General features: G+C 34.9%; 1 protein-coding gene across 1 annotated transcript; it reads right to left on the bottom strand.

Moving 5' to 3' along the window:
• Positions 1–2,447: 2,447 nt before the first annotated feature.
• LOC103152849 (ubiquitin-conjugating enzyme E2 E1-like) lies at positions 2,448–18,741 on the bottom strand. Its single transcript, XM_007573497.2, has 6 exons — positions 18,500–18,741; positions 15,494–15,677; positions 11,846–11,896; positions 9,644–9,776; positions 3,575–3,722; positions 2,448–2,741 (listed from the first exon to the last, which is right to left on the bottom strand). The coding sequence occupies exons 2-6, from the start codon at positions 15,646–15,648 to the stop codon at positions 2,644–2,646; spliced, it is 585 nt and encodes a 194-aa protein (XP_007573559.1). The 5' UTR covers positions 15,649–15,677; positions 18,500–18,741; the 3' UTR covers positions 2,448–2,643.
• Positions 18,742–19,228: the final 487 nt, after the last annotated feature.

The raw sequence follows: 19,228 nt of genomic DNA, 5'->3' as shown, positions 1-19,228 counted from the left end.
CACAAAACCTTACAGACTGATTTTAGTCTAGTTTGTACTGAATGTCTTAGTTCATTTGAAATGAAACAAAACTAACTTACAGGTAACTTTTTTGCAAGATATAAGTGAATGATTGCTTAAAATTGATATGAAAGTACAGGATATTTAACTTAAAGCATTTTTCCCATGTTACTTTTTCATCGATATTAAGGAATTATTAACTAAAAACAAACGCCTACATCTTGATAAAAAGCGACTTTTACGTTAGTTTTGTCTTATTTCAAGTGTCCTAAAATATTTGAACTAAAAAGTAAATTGGTAACATTTTGTGGTTTTGCTTGGTACTTACAGAGATGCATAATGTTTTTACATAAACATAGAGACTTACTTTGTGATCAGTTTTACTGATTATTGTCTTTTTAAAAATCTGATTTTGTGATTTATCGGACAAAATGCCTCTTCTTTCAACTTTACTCAGTTTAAGAGTCCCAGTGTTACTTGATATTGTTAGATATGGAATAATTAAATCTGTAACTTAAAGTAAAATAAATAAAACAAATTATAGCTTGTACATTGAGAAGATTTGGAGTGTTTTAATGTCTTACTTGAATGCGTAGGCCTGTCACAATACCAATGATGGATGATAAATTGTCCCAGAAATTATTGCGATAATATTGAGACATTTTAACTCGAAAATGTCTGCAGATTTTTTCACTTATAACTAGCTCTTTTTAATACATATTAAGGAATTATTTACTTAAATCCACCTCATATTTCTTGCTGAAATGTTGCTTTCAAGTTAGTTCTGTCTTATTTCAGGTGTTCTAAGTTATTTGCACTAGAAACTAGACCAAAATACTTGGTAACATTTTTATCTGCTCAGTTTTCTACCAGATTTCCTCAGCCCAATAATAAATTAAAATAAAATAAGCATGTGTTCTTAGTTTTTGTAGCTTTATTAAGTGAAAGCGTACTCTTGAGAGGCAGTGGTTGTAGCTGTTCTGCAGAGCGGGTTTCCTCTGGCAGTGACCTGCCGTTGAAATGCGAGGACGTTTGACCTCTCTGATCCTTCGCATCTCATATCCGTTCACCCGACATCGCAGCGAGGTTATATTTGGTAACGATCCCCTGTTATCTCTGACAGATGACTCTCCCTCTGATAAACAAAGCTGTAAACACTCCTAAACTCACTGCTGACTAGCACAATGGGTCATGTGGTTAAACCTATAAATAGGAAGAAATGTCACATATCGCCGTATATGAACTTATTTTGGACCGAATCCCAGCTGGACTGACCAAATATTGTGAAGGTGAATGGTTCTGAGGTCGAACTTGACATTGATCACTAAAAAAACACAAAATCTAACCAAGCATTTTTTGGTTCAGTTTCTAGGTCAAATATCTTAGTGCACTTGAAATAAGAAAAAAAAAACTAACTTACAGGTAACTTTTCAGCAAAAAATATGAGGTTGTTTTATGTAAATAATTATTTAAAATTGACTAAATGTAGGATATTGCAAAAACATTAAATTTTACCAAGTATTTTTGGTCTAGTTTCTAAACAGGATATCTTACCACGGTTGAAATAAGACAGAAATAAGTTGTAGGTAACTTTTCAGCAATTTATAGGAGCTTATTTTATGTAAATAATCCATTAATATCAATGGAAAACTATTTTTCATCAATAGTAATGTTTTTCAAAGTGAGAAAAACATGCAACAAATATGAATCCCATTAACTGTTTAATCTTAAGTTTTTCATCTTTTCTTGTTTTTCAATAATTAAAAAAAAAAATAAAATAATTAATTTAAATGTTATTTCTGATGGTCATTTTCTGATTGGCTGCCAGTCAAACTCATTAAGCTGCTCTGCTAATCAAGCTGGCGTAGCAACCAAGAAATTAAAAAGTTTGACAAGAAAATGACAGGAAAAAAAACAAAAACATGAGAGGGAATTGTGTTAAAATTGTATTATGTGGTAATAAAATCAGAATATATTATCTAGTAACAATTTTCTGCCACAGAACTCATATTAGACACAGCATTTATGCTAAATGACTGTAATAATTATGGAATAGTGAATAAAAACGATTCTAGGAGTTGATATTTCTTTACATATTTTGTAGCGTTTTCTGTGGCCTTGCAGAGTTTAATGCTCTTTGGAAAAGTTTGGGATCCCCGAGTTAGACCTTCACCACTGCTCTAGGACACACTTCCATTAAAACGACTTTAGTGCAACTAGCTGCTAATTTATGTTAAAATGTTAAGCGTGTAAAAACCAAAACTCTGTGTCAGTAAAGTGATCTGGAGCAAAACTGCCACAATGTAAAGATATTTTGTGGACTAGAATGATAGCGCTTGTATAAAAAGCCTTCACATAAATTCTAAAATAACTAATTTCATGTAAATCATCATTTATTTCTGAGGCCTGTGAAATTAAATCTCAGTTTAAATAAATAAAGCCCTGGATGAGATGTTCCATTGTGTTCCTTTATTACCATGTTCACAACGATAACTTAACCAGGAAGCAAAAAAAATATAGCCGACAAAGTACTAAAAATATGAGATAAAAATAACCCCAGTCACAAACAACACAGATCACCCCCCACCCCGGCCCTCCTCTTCCTCCTGCTCCTCCTCTTCCTCCCACTGGCGTCCGGTGGGTTTATGTGGCGTATCGTTTTGTCCACTGTTTGGCTGTTCGGTCATGTTCGGCTCTGTTGGTCGTGTACTGCGTGGCGATGCTTCCCACCAGTGGATCAGCTGAGAGGAGAAAAATTAAAAAAACAGGGATTAGACCTCAGGACAAACAGAACCTGTAACTTGCAGGATTCAGTTTGCTTTTGTGGTCAGATTGGAAATGGTGAATTTGATCAGCATGCATTTTAATTACATTAACTGAGGAGTAAGCCTGTTCCAATAAGCAATAAATCAAATAATTGCATGATAAATTAAAACAAGCGCAATAATTTACATTTGCACGATTGATTGTTTTTCTCTTTTCTCTCTTTCTACCAAAAACTGGATGGTAAAAGTATTCACTGTGGTGCTTTGGTCTCATCAAGACATTTTTCTGGAGGCAGAAACTTCAGTATTCATTTTATTTGTCATTTCTATTTTGTTTATTTTGGATATTTAAAATGTCTTCCAATTCCAGAGTTGAACGTTTGATAGAAATGACAGTTTGTTCATTTAAAGAGAGTGAACTTGCATTACCTTTGGTCTCAAAACAACAATATTATCATTTATCACAATAAGTCCTGGGACAATTTATCATTCAGCAAAAGTTGCTACTGTGACAGACCAACTGAGAAGCAGGAAAATGTTGAACCAAAGCAGCTGTGAGCTTAGCAGTAAAAATCAGTTTATTCTTATTTAACAGCTTTCATCCACAACAAAGTACAAATCAAAAAACAATTAATTAATCGAATGCTAAACTAAAATAAGATGTATAATTTCTATTCTGATGATTAATATTTATTTAGAAGCACTTCAGAATTAATATGCTTTATGGTTTCAGTAGTGTGTGGTTTTTGTTCTTTTGGTGTTTTATTTTTTAGTTTGTTTCGGTGGGTGCAGCAGTAGGGTGGCGTTACCTGGGTTGCAGTCTGTGAGCAGGGAGCAGATGGACAGCAGCACCTTGGAGATGGTGAGGGCGGGGCTCCAGTTGTCCTTCAGGATGTCCAGACAGATCACTCCCTGACTGTTGATGTTGCAGTGATAGATCCTCGTGCGAAACGTTACCTGCAGACAAAAAAACACAGAAAAATAATTGCTGCTGTGAAGAAAATATTTTTAAAAATCACTTATTATGCTTTTTTGAACAGGTCAGGTTATTTTATGGCCTATACAAAACATGTTCGTTACACTTGTTGGCATGAAATCATTCTTCAATAATGAGAGCGTATGGGAGTAAAACTAGATGACCAAAAGTCCTGGAGTTCCACTGGGGTTGTTAGGTAACGGGGCAGAGCCTCACTGGGGTTGCTAGGTAACGGGGTGGGCCTCACTGGGGTTGCTAGGTAATGGGCTGGGCCTCACTGGGGTTGCTAGGTAACGGGCTGGGCCTCACTGGGGTTGCTAGGTAACGGGCTGGGCCTCACTGGGGTTGCTAGATAATGGGCTGGGCCTCACTGGGGTTGCTAGATAATGGGCTGGGCCTCACTGGGGTTGCTAGGTAACGGGGTGGGCCTCACTGGGGTTGCTAGGTAACGGGGCAGAGCCTGCTGATTTGTGACATTACATTCTGAAGGTTTTTGAAACGGATCAATTTCAAGACACTAAAAATTATTATCTTTATTTCCAACAAAACAGCTGGGTGTGTTTTTTAAGCACTTTGGCTGTTTTTAGAAGCAGCTGAGACCCAAATGGAAATAGAAAAAACATGTAAAATATAAATTTTCCATAATAACGCATCACTAAGTCAACATATCTGCATTAGAAATAATACAAAGTTAAATAAATAAGACTGTGTACGTCTCATTTTATTTTAGCTGTACTGTAGAAAAATGTTTATTTATTGCACTTAAAAGCTAATGGTGATTCAATAAAAGGCAGAAATCACCTAAAATTAAAGATTTTCCAGATAAAAAAAAACTGAAGAGGGTACAAATACTGATATAATGTAAATGTAATTCATAACTGTATTCAGGTTGCATCAGTTGGCATAAAAACTGATAGATCCTCATGTGAATCGTTACCTGCAGACACAACATTCAGTAAGGTGGAGGAAATAATTCACGTTTTTCCATCATCCAACCTAAAACTGACATTTTTTATGTCTGTCAGTTATATTTGAAATTCACTCTGAACAAGGAAACACCTGAGGCTGGAAGACCTTCACTCCGCTCTGGAAGGCCCTCTAGTGGCTACAGAGAGGTACTTCACACACAGTCATTGTCTTAAAAAAATAAATGACTTGTTTTACTCATCAGGACTGAACTCCGCGACAAACACAGGTGATTCATCCACAGTAAATTTGCTGTTACGAGTGTAAATATGAATCAACTTGAGTCACACTTAATCATCTCACTCTAATTCATTTATTTATATCTAAAGTCTATTTTTTTTATATACAGCTGTTTATTTATGTTTTCATACCATAAACATGCAAATATGAGCAGGTATGACAATAAAAGTCCTTGAAATCCTTGATGTAGAAAAGACTAACAGGTTTTAACTTTAGTCCTTTGAGAACTAAAAATATAAAGGGGATTACAAATAAAATACGCTACTATTATTAACCAAGAACAGTAATTTACTGGATGATGCTACTAGCATAGCAGGTTCATAAGTTTATGTTTCTACCCACTCCTCTGAACGTGTAAATAAACTTTATTGTTGTTCTTTTGCTTATATAACATATTCTTTTATTATGCTACGTTCAATAAAACTAGCCAAACTTCTAATTCATTCATACATTACAAGTTACAAATGTTAAATAAATCAGGGTCAGTTTCATCTATGAAAGGCAACAACTTTATTTTTCTTATTTAAATCATTCTTTTATCACACTAATGCAAATTTCTGTTGCCGTAGAAACATTAACGTGCCATAAACTTTCATAAAAATCAATACCAACCACCATAAGCACACAAAAACAGATAATCTGCCCAAAAAGTATGAATATTTAGTAAAAACCATACCAAACTACTTGTTTCTATGAAGCTCAAACACTTTATTTTGTAAAGATTAAATGTTTTTCCCCCCCATTTAGGAATTTAAGAGAAATGCTTATTTCAGGTTGAGCAGACCATTAGTCAAAGAAGAATTTACAGGTCCGTCAAAAAATCATCTAGTTTAATTTCAAACAGTAAAGAACATATTTCCTCCTAATTTCCAACAATTCTTGTGTTTTCTGTTTGCCAAAAGTGTAGTTTAGTTTTGTGATTTTTTTATTAAAATACAATGAAACAAAACAAAAGCTGCCTCTTCTGTCAGCCTTTCTTTATTCAAAAGTAGTTTTTAAAACCTAAAAATGTAATTTTTCAGAAAAAAAAAGATCAAACTATTTTCAGGTTTGCTGTTTGGAGTCGAATAAAAACTCAATCTTCAAACAAAGATCAGATTACCACTGTCAGATTCTTCCCAATTCATATTTTTATTTAAATCCTTCAGGGTTTAAATAAAAGGGAAAAGCAGATGTCACTTCTGTTATCTATTAAATGGGAAGTATTATATCTCAGATTACACTTTGAAGCGTAAACAAACCATGATTAGCCTTTGAATTGTTTTTAAACACAAAGCTGTAGGAAGTGAATCTCATGTAAACGATAATCTGGCTCCACTGTGACATTCTGTAGTCCAGTTTAGGGCATCTTCATCTTGATTTAATTAAAAAACAGAAATATGTTGAACGGATGTAAAGCTGCTTGTTGGTGATGCAGAAACAGAATGAAGTGAGCGTTTTAAATGCAGAGATAAGCTAAGCTGCGCAGGAAATGTGGTTTAGCTGTGAAAGTAACTAGGTTAAGAGGACACCCACCAGTCTGATGGAAAAAGTTTTTAACGCTGGGATTAATAAAGAACTGTAATCTGGGATTAAAGAGGAGGAGGAACAATATGGAAGAGCACAGTTTCTTACAACTACTGCTGACAGTTTGAGCAAGATGTCAACAACTGGATTACTAAGATCACTACAGGTGTTGTTTGTGAGCATAAAGTTTAACAGGCCAGAGAATGTTCTTTTACTGTAGGGCTGAAACGAACAAACTAATTGTGATTAAGTGATTTTTAAAATAATTAACTTGAGTGCTGTGTTATTACAGTTTAGGAAATAAAATGTTTATTTCCTTATTGGAAAACTGAATTGAATTATTTATTTGCATGTCTAATATTGCATAAAATAAGCTTAAGTTGTTAAATAAGAAACCTGAAGAATGTGACAATATATCTTTTTATCAGAATAAGAATTTTTTTCTGCATTATTTGCGATTTATTTTTCTCTGAAAGTAAAAGTGACTTGTGGCCAAATATTTTGTGGTTAAACTGAAAGTTAAACTTAATAAGATAGAAAAACATTACCGCTATATTTTTTGCCATTCAGCAAATAAAAACAAGATTAAATAAGAAAAGTTTAGTCTGAATAAACCTTTTTTCAGTTTTATGAAAATTTCTAGTTTCAACTGTAAATGACATTTCCCAAATATAGGCTTTTAATCAAACGTTAGATTGCACTTTGTTACAAAACAGTTTGAATATTGAGCACTTTCAAGGACTTTATGCAGAAATCAAGCACTTTCCAAACTTTGGACTTGAATTTCAAGAATTTTCAAGGATTTGAAGCGCCTTTGGTAACCCAACGTTTCCCCCAGAAAACGTGCTTAGCCTTGTGGTTGGGCGCTACGGTAGTCCTTCATCCAGCGGCCCGTCGTGTTTTTCAGTTAAAAAATGTTTAAAGTTGACAGGAAATTTGAAAATATCACTTGATAATTATGTTACTGAAAGACTGGGGGGAATAATACCTGAACACCAACTATAAAGCCTTAATAAAATCCAAATATTTTAAAATGACTTAAAAATATAAGCAATGCTAAGCCTGGTGGGGACACAGGTAAAGTCTGGTGGCCCGCCAGGCTTATAATATATTGCAGTAAACCCTGGAATCCTACAGGAATGTTTTCTACCCCGTTTTTAGATAGACAAAAAAGTTAAGTTTTTATTAAACTGAATAGATAATTCAGTTTTTTATTTCCTGACTGTATCGAGGGGTCGTACAGTCAGTGTTTGCTTTCTCGTGTGTCATGTTTTGGCTCAAAGCTTATCAGTTTAGATCCATTTTCTCCAGCTCAGTGTTTGACAAACCTTTATCAGCATCCATGAAAGGAGGTGCTGCTTAAGAGGGAGAAGTCCAGAAATGATCACTGACTGCTTTAAACTGGATTTCATGCTTTTAATGTAGAAGTTAATGAGTTTTAAATGCATTATTAAACAGCTGCTGCATGTGCTGGCATTGGACCAAAGCAAAATGCATTACTTAGATGGAAATACTAGGGGAAGTTAATGGTTTAATGTAATCTATGCACATAAATGTCAGACATATAACTGAAGTGATTAACGTTTTCTAAATAAAGAAAATAAACCTACAGGAATCTAAACAGATGAAAAAGGCCCTGATGTTAAGGGCCAGATTTTGAGATGAAACACTTTCTTTCTGTTTGTAAAACGTTGCCTGATGATCAGATAGTAGAAACAGATCCTCAGATTAGCAAAACACCACACGGAAACTGAAAGTGGCTAATTGGACATAAAATTCAGAGCAACCGCAATGCATAGAAAACAAGCCAGTTTATATGCATGTGCTGGTTGTTATTAATGTATGCAGCGTTTATGCTCCCAGTTCCTAATGATATTCATACGTTTGATGGGTTTGTCAGCAGGTTTCGTAGCTGCAGAGCTCAGGCGCGTTTAAAGATCAGAAAGTCATGGAGTGACTTTAAAATGAGACATTAAAAAGCTCCGTAGAGTTGGGATGTCTTTGCTTTTTTCATGCACTTTTAGCCATCCTTAAATATATTCTCATACAGTCTTGAAATTGTGTGTATTTAGGACATTTTTAAAGTGATTAACAATGTGTCAGCTTTACCAAAAGTGCTGGAGTTCCACCTGAGTTGCTAGGTAACGGGGCTGGGCTCTGCTGGGGTTGCTAGGTAATGACACAGTGCTGGAATACGACTTAACAATCGGGAGGCTCATTTTTCCCTGACACCTAAAAACATGAACTTACTGCCAAAAAACGGCTACGTGGTTTTTTTTTTAATTTCTTTTTTAAGCGCTTGAGTTGTTGTTAGAAGAAGTTGAGACCTAAATGGAAACATAAAAGGTGCAAAAGGTGAACTTTGCATAAATAGGTTCTGCTTAAATTATTTAGATTAACAAGTAAACTTCAGTTTATCTGACTATAACAAACAGGTCAATGCAAAGATTTAGTCATGAAATAGAAACGGAGCAGTCTATAATAGGCATCAAATTCTTAAAATTTCAGTATTTAAATTTATAACGTTTTAAGATTTAAAAATAAGACCCATAAGAACTACAAATAAAAGAACACAGTTGAAGAGTTACCTTGCTATTTTTTTGCAAACATGTTGACAAAACTACATTTAAATGCTGAAGTAAATATTTTCTGAATGTGTCATGTGAACTTAAGCACCGTTACTGTAAAAAGTAAAGTTCATCACAGTCGCTGACAGTTTTAGCGACATCCCTCTTTCCATGAAATGAATTGACATACATGCTGCTAAATGTAATTTAGAAACTACTATTGAGAATTTGGTTATTTTGAGGCCATGCAGACTGAACAGGGGAAAATAACACAGCTACAAAACAGGAATGGCAACAGAAAGTGAGTCATGCAGGAAGTGCACTTTTCAAACAAACATAACCACACAGTTTCACCTTATCTGAGAACCGTCTGCAACAAATCTGCACAGGAGTATTTAAAGATGCAATTTTGTCGACACTGTTCCTATTTTTGGATACCTTGTATCAAACTTTTCTTGCTTTTGAGTGAATTTGTTTTTTAAAATGCCTCCAATAATCAGCTTATTAAAGAAGATTTCACTCTGGAGTTGTTTTATTTGAAAGGTTTGTATCAGTTTTCATGCCCTGCGGCCTCTAAATGGACTGTCGTTCTGTCATGGCGGATGATTAACTGCAGTTTGTACCTTTGGGGGTTTGAATGGGTAGTCGGGTGTGAAGGCGATGTCCAGGAAGAAGACTCCTCCCTCGTACACGGAGCCCGGTGGTCCCAGGATGGTCGACCTCCACTCGTAGATGTTGTCTCCTTTTGGACCAGCACTGCAGTCACAGAGACGATCAGAACCATCATTCAGATAACCTTCAAATTGCACTTTGGTTTCCATCTGTTAACTCTGGTATTTATCAGCTAGATTGATAAAAGAACATGATCATTCTGTTTAAATTAGGGCTGCAACTAACTATTATCATCGTAAATCGATTATTCTGATCATTAATTGGATAAAAAACTAGCACATTATGTAGATTTGTCATGCAAGCCTTTTTACAATTAAAATACATAATAAGCAAATAATTAAATTCCCTTTTTAAATAACATTTTGTTGCCTTTAGTGCACACTTGAAATTACGCTTTTGTGTTAGTAAAATATTTACTAAGATTTGATTAATAAAAACACAAGATATTGATTATTTTAGAAATCTATTATCTATTAGTTTTTCTGAATTGGATAAAAAAAAATGGTATTTTCATTTGGCATTAAAAATACACACAAAAATTTTTGATAAATTGAGAAAATAAACATTTTATTGCCTAAGATGCAATAAAACAGATTTGTTTTGATCTACGGTTGATCATCAGCAGCAAAAGATGCTTCTAACATCAACAAGTGAAAGCTCAGCCCTTTCTGCTCGACTTATCAATACAGTGTTGATTCATTTGGATTAAACCAATTAGTAATTGGATGGAAAAGATTGTTAATGGGAGATTTTTTTGTACTGAATTTGAACCAAGTGAAGATAAAAATATTTACAAAAGGAAATGTTTAATCTTAAATACAAAAAGTTTTGATTTTTGGTACAGTTTTGGCCTAATTACTGCTTTTATTGTGTTGTTCTTTATACTCCAGTTAACAATTGATTGCTAAATTAGTTGACGATTATTTCAATAATCGAGTCATAATGATTAATCTGGTTAATTGTTTCAGTGCTAATACAGAATTTAGAGGAAATGTGACCTTAATATGATCTGGCACCTTTTAAAAAATAAGGTGAATAATTAAAAAAAAAATTAAACAAGGAGACAAAAATATAAAAATATGTGAATCTAACATTCAAAAGCTGTAGAAACCAATAAATTCATAGTAATGTTGTATTTTTACTGCTACATGAAGGACTATAAATGTTACTTTTCATTTAATATTTCCCTGATCAGTAAATAAAGATGAGAAATAATATTTTTTTCCATTGTATGTGTCCTTTAAATAAAAAAGGAATGTGGATGTTGGTATCCCACTGAGCTTTATTCATGGATGCTGAAGTTCAAAGTAAATCCCGTGTTCTGGGTTTAGTGATCCTTAATAATCTGTATTGATCTTTTCCTCTTCAAAGCAGCTGAACATGCAGTTTTGATCGCAGCGATGGGGGAGAGAGGGAGAGATCGTTACAATCAGACATATTGATTTCCTCGTTTTTGATCATGTTGACATCGACCTCTGGCTGTTTTATAATTAACAATGTCTGGAAATTTCAACACGCAACTCTTTCAAATACACATCTGAACCCAGAGGTTAAGTATCTTATATAAAGATTTTCATTATACTGCACGATAGCATGCAAAAGCCGACAGCCCGCTTTAGGTGGAGATGATGCCAAACTGATGGTAAGATCATGTATTTTAGAGGATTGCTAATATTTAATGTGATTTTATCCATCATTACAACATTTTTTCACACTAATAATGAATTAATTTGATGTTCACTGTCTCAAATGGACTAAAAGAACGAAAAAAGAAGATACTTTGAGAAAACTTTAAGTCATACACAAATGAAGTTTAAACAATTACAATTTTAAAATTGATGGATTCAACAATAATTTATCTATTTGCAGTATTTTGTTAATTTTAAAATCTATTGGTAGGAATAAATGAAACTTGAATTGGCGCAAGGTGGATAAATGTAAACCTGAAAATGTCAAACTTTTACAACCAACATGTTACAATTAATCAAACCTTTAATGATTTCAGTTAAATTTGAAATGTTCTTGCAGTTCGGTCACATTTCTATCAGAGTTTAGGAATTTAAGTAGATGGATGTGTGAGGATGAGTTACAAATAATTCAGACTAATTTGGTATGTATTAGTAAATAACAGAAAACAAAAAGAAGAACCGTACCTGCAGTTTGGTGGAGGGTCCAGTGTGATGTCAGCCAGCTCTTTCTGAATCCTGCACACAGAAGAAATAAAAATAACTTCAGAAACCCCACAGATTTACTACGAAGCAGTGACAAATGTTTCTCTGCAAACTTTGCTTTTTTTTTTGCACCGATTCAATTACTACAAAGAAACAAACATAAACCTACTAATTAATTACTTAATTTGTATATTTTTGCACTGAATCATCAACTATATTTGCTTGGTTACATCCTTGGCACAGATTGCCTTGTGAAATCAGCAACTGGTTTCTAAACATGAGGAAGAAATCACTCTCCTCTTGTGTCAGGAATTGTTGCCTCCGGTGAAAAATGTCGAGCCATTATTGGTTTGCATCAAAATGGCTTCACATGCAGGAAACTGCTGCTAAAAACGCCGCAGCTTAAAGAAGACGTTCTGGTTCATCAACAACTTCAAGATAAAAAGTTCAGCAAGATGAAGACTTCAATATGTTCAACAGAAACTAGTAGAATCCTGATCGTAGATTAATCGTTTATCAGACTAAAATTAATTCCTAATAACGTTCGCTTAGACCTTTTTTTTAGTGTTGTAGTTTGGCCGCCATCCAGCAGAGGGCGCTGCTGGTCATCCTGAAGCGCATCCGTTCTTAGAGAAACAAAGATGGCGGCAGAGCCAGGACGGTAAAGAACGGTCCAAAAAGAGTTCGGTGTGGGATGCAAATTGCACTTTATGCGGTTCTGTTTAAAAAAAAACAAAAACACTCAGACTCCTTAAGTTTCACTTTAATAGCGCTTCATTCAGCCGATCTTCGTGGCGGAGCAGCTTCAACGTCTCATGCAAAAACTACAGACATGCTGCGAAGGCAAGGATAATGTCAGAAAAGCGGAGGGAAAAAACATCCGGCGGCTGATTTTCATGGCGCTAAGTTTTAACTTTACTTCAAGAGCAACTACAGATGGTAATGCTATTTCATCACCTTCCTAAAATGACAGCAGTACGTCATTTTTTGCCAAATGCGTTTTGTGTGTGTGTGCTAAAATCACTTTTGGAAAAATGCAAAATAAAAAAGACAACCTATTTTTTTTTTAGAAAGGTGACGATATTTTATTATTTTCATTGTTTTATGTCCATTTAGCAACCTAATAGTTTTCTATTTTGCTATAGTTTTTAAATATGTCTAAGTTTAATAATGTGAAAAAGCCACAACTTTCTGTGCAATACAGCTGACTAAGCCTGCCACTATAACTGACTTAAGCAATAAGTCAATTAATCACATAATAAACTCAAAAGAGCTCAATTTCCATTAGCATGATTTATTGTTTTTCTCTTTCTACCAAAAACTGGATGGTAAAACTCTTCAGTCTGATGTTTTGGTCTCAACTAGTCCTTTTTTGAAGGACAATTTTGTTTCCAGAGACTTCGTAATTTATCTATTTCGTTATTTATTTCGGATATTTAAAATATCTTCCAGTTCCAGTGTTAAATGTCATTGTTATTTACAGTTGATGTTTATTGACAATATGTTCTTGTATTATTATTCCATTACCATTACATTACTTAAAAATGGTCTCAAAACAACAATATTATCGTTTATTGAAGTAATTGTTGGGACAAGTTATTGTCCAGCAAAAGTTTATCTCAGCTTGGCTAACATAATGTTGAAATTTAATAATTTTTCATGAAGTATTTAATGGTAAAAATGGTCCACCCTCTTGATGCAAGAGACAACAGATTTTTAAGAAAATTATTAGTCGTTAGTTGATCAGTAGGATCAGTCAACTTCAGATAAACTCATTAATCAATAAGCTGCATCCCTAATTGAAGCAGATCTTTAGTGTGAACAGAAAGCCGCCAATCAAAGCAACTGCAGGATATGCTGGAGTTCTGGGGCAGGAACAGAGACTGACGACAGAAGACTGTCGTCAGAGTGATTTTTTATTTATTTTTTTTTGCGATCTTCCTCCTGAACATCTGGAATCCTGATTCAATCCATGTGCGGTGCTCCTTTTCCACCGAGAAATACGATTTCCTCCCAGTTTTGCTCTTCAAACACCACCAAGAATAAAGCCAAGATTCGGATACGGATCCAGAAACAACCTGGTGATGATTTCTCATGAATCTAAAATCTAAAATAAGCTGTCATGACAATCAGAACGTAAAAAAATTGGAAAAATTCCCAGATTTTAGCGCCAATGAGAACCTGTGTTCAGTTCTCAGAAGGCTAAAGAAGAAACTAAAGCCAACAAATGGATCAACTCCAAGACAACAAGAACAGAAGTTGTTATTCAGATTAATGGAAGAAAAAGTAAAGAGAAACATACATATATATATATGCTTCTTAGTAGAGAAAAAACAAAACACCGAAGCCACAAAATACAACTGTTAACCATACACTGAACACTTCAATAGTCAGAAGCAAAACAGTAAAAAGCTCTTTGTGCAAAAAGAAACAAAATCCACAATGGAGAAAATAAGTGGTGATCAGTTTTATATCTTCTATCTGAAAAGGAAGCTTCTGCGTTTCCTTTAAAAACACCACAGATCTCACAATGCAAAAACACAAAATATTACCAAGTATTTTTCTCTAGTTTCTTGGAAATATTTTAGTATACTTAAAATAAGACAAACTTAGCTGATAAGTAACTTTTCAGCAAGATATAGGAGCTTCTTTAGAGTCAATAATTCCCTGAATGAATACAAGTACTGGTTCCACTGGTAGATTATTTCACTTATTACATGGGAAAAATGTCTTGTTTTAAGTGAAATACTCTGCCAGTGGAACTATTTTTTCATCAATATTAAGGATTATTCTACGTCTTTATTGCAGAAAATTACTTCTGCAAGATATAAGAGCATCTAAATTAGTATTTTATTTTAACTGTACTAAGACATTTGTACTAGAAACTAGACCAAAAATACTTGGTAAGATTTTGCATTTTCGCAGTGTACTGCATAGTTCTTGCATGCTAAACAGACCCATGTCTTTTGTTTGGTTTAATAAATAGTTTTGTTATCAAACTTTAGTCCACTGTCCATTGTAATCTAAGATTTCAATGCTTTTAGATGAAATTGCAATTTTAGTTTGTGCCTGGCCCCCTTAACATAAAAATCTAGACACGGCCCTGGGGAAATCCATTGTTTAACTGTCTCTTATCCTTTTGCAGTTATAGAGCAAAATGTGAAGCAGTTTTTTTTACAACCTGGCGTTCTGCTCAAACGTATTCCTTGAATGAATAAAAATAATTCAAGGAAGTTGTATTTACTTAAAACAACTTCTATCTTGCTGGAAAGTTACTTGCAAGTTAGTACATTTAAAATAAGACAAAACTAAGATTTCCACTAGAAACTAGATCAGAAATACTTGCTAAGATTTTGTGTTTTTGCAGTGTATGACTAACTTAACTGTACTGGAGCTACTGTTTATGCAAAAACTAACCTGTCTGTCATATTTTCCAAATATATGACAACTGCAGGGTGGAAGTGCAATAAAACTCCCCCACTCTTCTAATTTACTCAGGGTAAATCAGATTTTACAACTTCTCTGCCGTCTGCAACATTAACGTCTCAGATTTATGCCCAACATGATTGGTTTGGATTAGAAATATCCTTCAGAATGAGCGACTTTACGACGCCGTCGTGTCATGCGAACCTTTTGGCGCTGGTGGAAAGCAGCTTGGAGGTCTTGCTCATGCTGGCTTTGCTCTCCCGTTTCTTCTTGCCCTGCGCGTCCCGATGTCTGCTTTGGCTGGAGGAAGGCGGAGATGAGGAAGAGCTGGTGCTGGCTCGGGAATCCTCATCCGACATTCCGGTTTGGATTGGAGAAGAGGCGCAACCTGAGAATAAAAAAAAAAGACAGGAAGTAAACCGGGGCAAATGTTTCACCACATGTGGGAAATTTGTTGTTCATTTCTACCAGAAAATCTTAATCTTTCTACTAATACATGTGCTTCCATCACTTTAACATGTGAAATTAAACTTCGTAACACCTGGAAAATATTAGCCAATCACAGGGTTTAGAGCACTTTTTAAGTTTTCAAACTTTTCCAGCCCACACTTTGGAGATAAAAACAATACAAACATACCTAAAAACACAGTTTCAATTCATACAATATCATTTATTACTGTTATTAATCATGTATTTTGATTGTATCACAAAGGGAGAAAGTGAACTGGAATATAGCTACATTTTATGTTTTAAATACCTAACTGGTTCAAGAACAAAACAAAAGAAATCCCTCAATTTCAATAAAGCTGTTAATTATATAAAATATGAGAAACCTTTGATTTCAGTTGCACAGATCAACAAGTCATTGGGCCATTAGGAATAAATATTCATTACACTGAAACAATCCAAACACATCTTAAGGTAAATTACCTTCCTGCTCAAAGACAACAAGGAAAGTTACAAAAAAGATGCTCTTGTATTTAAAGAATATAAATAATTTTGGATATTCTGATATAAACTAATAAAAGTTTAGTCTGACTTAACTTCAGACAGCGAGAGAAAAAAATGTCTGTCTCATGAGGTGTATGAAAATATCTGGTTCCAACTGTAAATGTTTTCTAAAAGTTGGCTTTTAATCAAAGCCTAGATTTGCACTTTGACAAAACTTCAGTTTGAAAATCAAGGACTTTCAATGACTTTCTACTTTCCAAACCCAATTTCCAAGGATTTCAAGCACCAGTACCAACCCTTCAGCAACTGTTGCATGCCAAACAGTTTGTTTTTTTTTACCATACATTACACAAACTGATATACAGTCACCACATATCCAGCAGTTGATGTTAAAAATGACTAAAACAACAATAATCTGCATCTGTGAGTGGCACAGTGTTACTGCGCTGACAGTAAATGTCTGAAACGCGGGACGCTGCAGCCTTCTGTCAATCAAACACCAGATCTGCAGACACAGAAAAAAAAAAAAGCTACTGCTGCTTCAGCTGCATGCCCTAAAAGGCTCCTTCACCTTCCACCTCAACGGACAGCTAAAAGTAGCTTACTAATATCTATTTATAAGAGGTAATCTTAAAAGTATCAGTCCTGATGCCATTTTTGTCCTACGTTTCTTATATCTGAATGTAAGATTGAAAGACTTTTACATTTAATTATTTTCCAAAAAATTTTATTCTATTCAATATTTTTAATTATTTGATTAAATTTGTGACATTTTGTCTCTCATTGGACTTAGAGGAGTAGAAATGAAAACTTGTTAATTGAAAAAGAGGCCACTGGCTACATTTCAATGTCATAAATTAATGACTGACCTGAAATGTGTGGACGTTTTTGGTGGCAAGTGAGAGAAAATATTCAATATGCTGAATAGATGTCAGTGTCATCATTGGAAGTAAACTTTGTGTAATTTCCAGAATATTTTAATGTTTTTGTAACATGCAAATCACTTTTTCCTACTTTTTGCCCTGACAATGCAACATTTTCAGCCACTTAGTGTTGATTTTTATTCTTTCCGTAGAAAGTACCCCCTGTTCAGGGTGGAGCTAAAGCTGCCAATAACTGTATTCTTCATCATAGAAAGTACTCATAGTGTCAGTGGTAAGGTCACCTTTTTCCTGGACAAATGTAATGGAACATTTTCATAATGTGCTCCCATCCAGACACTTGTTAAAGTAATTTCTTCAATGACAACAATGCTTTTAATTTCACTGTTATCATAAACTATTGTTCTTTTTCATAGAAACCAATCTTGGGTCAGTGAATGGGAAAAAGTCTGGAAATATAAATACCTCTTTATTCTGGAAAATACTTTCACCAAATTCCATATACCTTTACGCCCACCTCATATTACAAGCCACACTAAAAAATTATACCACCTATTCTGTTTTTAAGTGAATTTGGATGACATTTGTTGATTTCAGCTCCATTAATAAAGTGAATTGAACTAAAGGGGCTACAGGTGTTTGACTGCATCCATTTGAATTCAGTGCAACTAATTAAGAGGTCAAAGCAATGCGCTGAGAAGTATCCAGAAGATTTCACACCTGTCTTCAAAACTTCTTGAGTGCAGTGGTTTCTCTCTCTCTCGCGAGATTTGTTAACAAAATTAGCCTCTGCGGTTTTTTAAACGTTAGGTAACGTCCTCCGTTACGGTTGACGAAGTAGCCGAAAAGCTAGCTTCAAGATTTATTAAAGTAACCCAATCCACAACTGAATCCTCGGCGTATATCATCGGGATTTAATTGGTGATAAGTGTAAATAACTGCTGGTTTACCCTCACTTTCTTCATTAGCGGTTATTAATGCTAACAGACCCTTCAAGAAAACAGCTTACTCTACTCAAACTGGTAGCAAAGACTTAAAAAACTAGACTTCTGGGATGACATGTATATAATACAAGTAGTAACTTTACCTCACTTTGTCGCCAAGTTCATAGGAATATAAATTAATCCGTAAAATATTTAAAACCAAACAATATTCATTCCAGGAAATATACGGGACCGGTTCCACTCTCCAGCACGTAGCCGTAGCCCTTCCCCCGTGCGGCAGACTCGTTTTGTTTGTCTCATTTCTCGGTTGTTTGCGCAGCTGACCGTGACATCAACCGAAAACAAAAACAGCCAGCAGATCGCCCAAAGAAACCAACACGGAATGTCTGGATGTACACGCCAAACACACCGTCGGTTTAGCAAACAAAACTTACCCAGTCTTATTGTGTCTGGACCTCCGCCACAGTCGAGGCTGGCTGCTGCCTGTCGCCCTCTGCGGAACGGAAGTAGCCTCCCGCGGCTGCAGTAGGCAGTGCTGCACCGGTCCTACCGTGGAATCGGCCCAGCCTACTGCACTGTTACAAGGTTCACATTGAGCACATCTAATTTAATTGGATTAATCCTCTTCAGGGACGTTAACATGTTGACCTCATGGCGCAATGTCAGCATTTCAGAAGGCGAAGTCAAGTTTAATGGTCTCAATGAATCAATGTCATGTTAATCTGGAAACATTCCAAATTCAAAAATACGTTATCAAAAATGGACATTAAATGTTGTAACTGGCATCATCCAAGTAACTTCCAAGAGTCACTGGAGATGGAGATGCTGTGGGCAGGAAGGGTCTGCAGCAGCAGTCAGTCTTGAAGTGAATCTGAAGAGACCTCTGACTGAAGACTTTGACAGTCTTCTATCCTGAATGACACCATCGGTTGTATGAAACCTCCTTTTCAACTCCTCTGGGATTTGGGGTCATAGTTAATTTATAATTTGAGCTTTTCAGATGCTACTCAGCTGCTTCCAGTAGTAAAAACAATACACTGTTGCCATAGTAATACATCATGACTGCTGTCCAAAAGTAAGAGCAAAAATTCTTCCAAACTTAGATTTATGACAGTTTTTCCTTTCACTTTCGCCACTTAACTTCTGCATACTTTTTGCTATTT

This window comes from Poecilia formosa, unplaced genomic scaffold (genome assembly GCF_000485575.1).
Source record: "Poecilia formosa unplaced genomic scaffold, Poecilia_formosa-5.1.2 Scaffold331, whole genome shotgun sequence".
Lineage (NCBI taxonomy): Eukaryota > Metazoa > Chordata > Actinopteri > Cyprinodontiformes > Poeciliidae > Poecilia > Poecilia formosa.
This window is presented reverse-complemented; position numbering and strand designations above follow the sequence as displayed.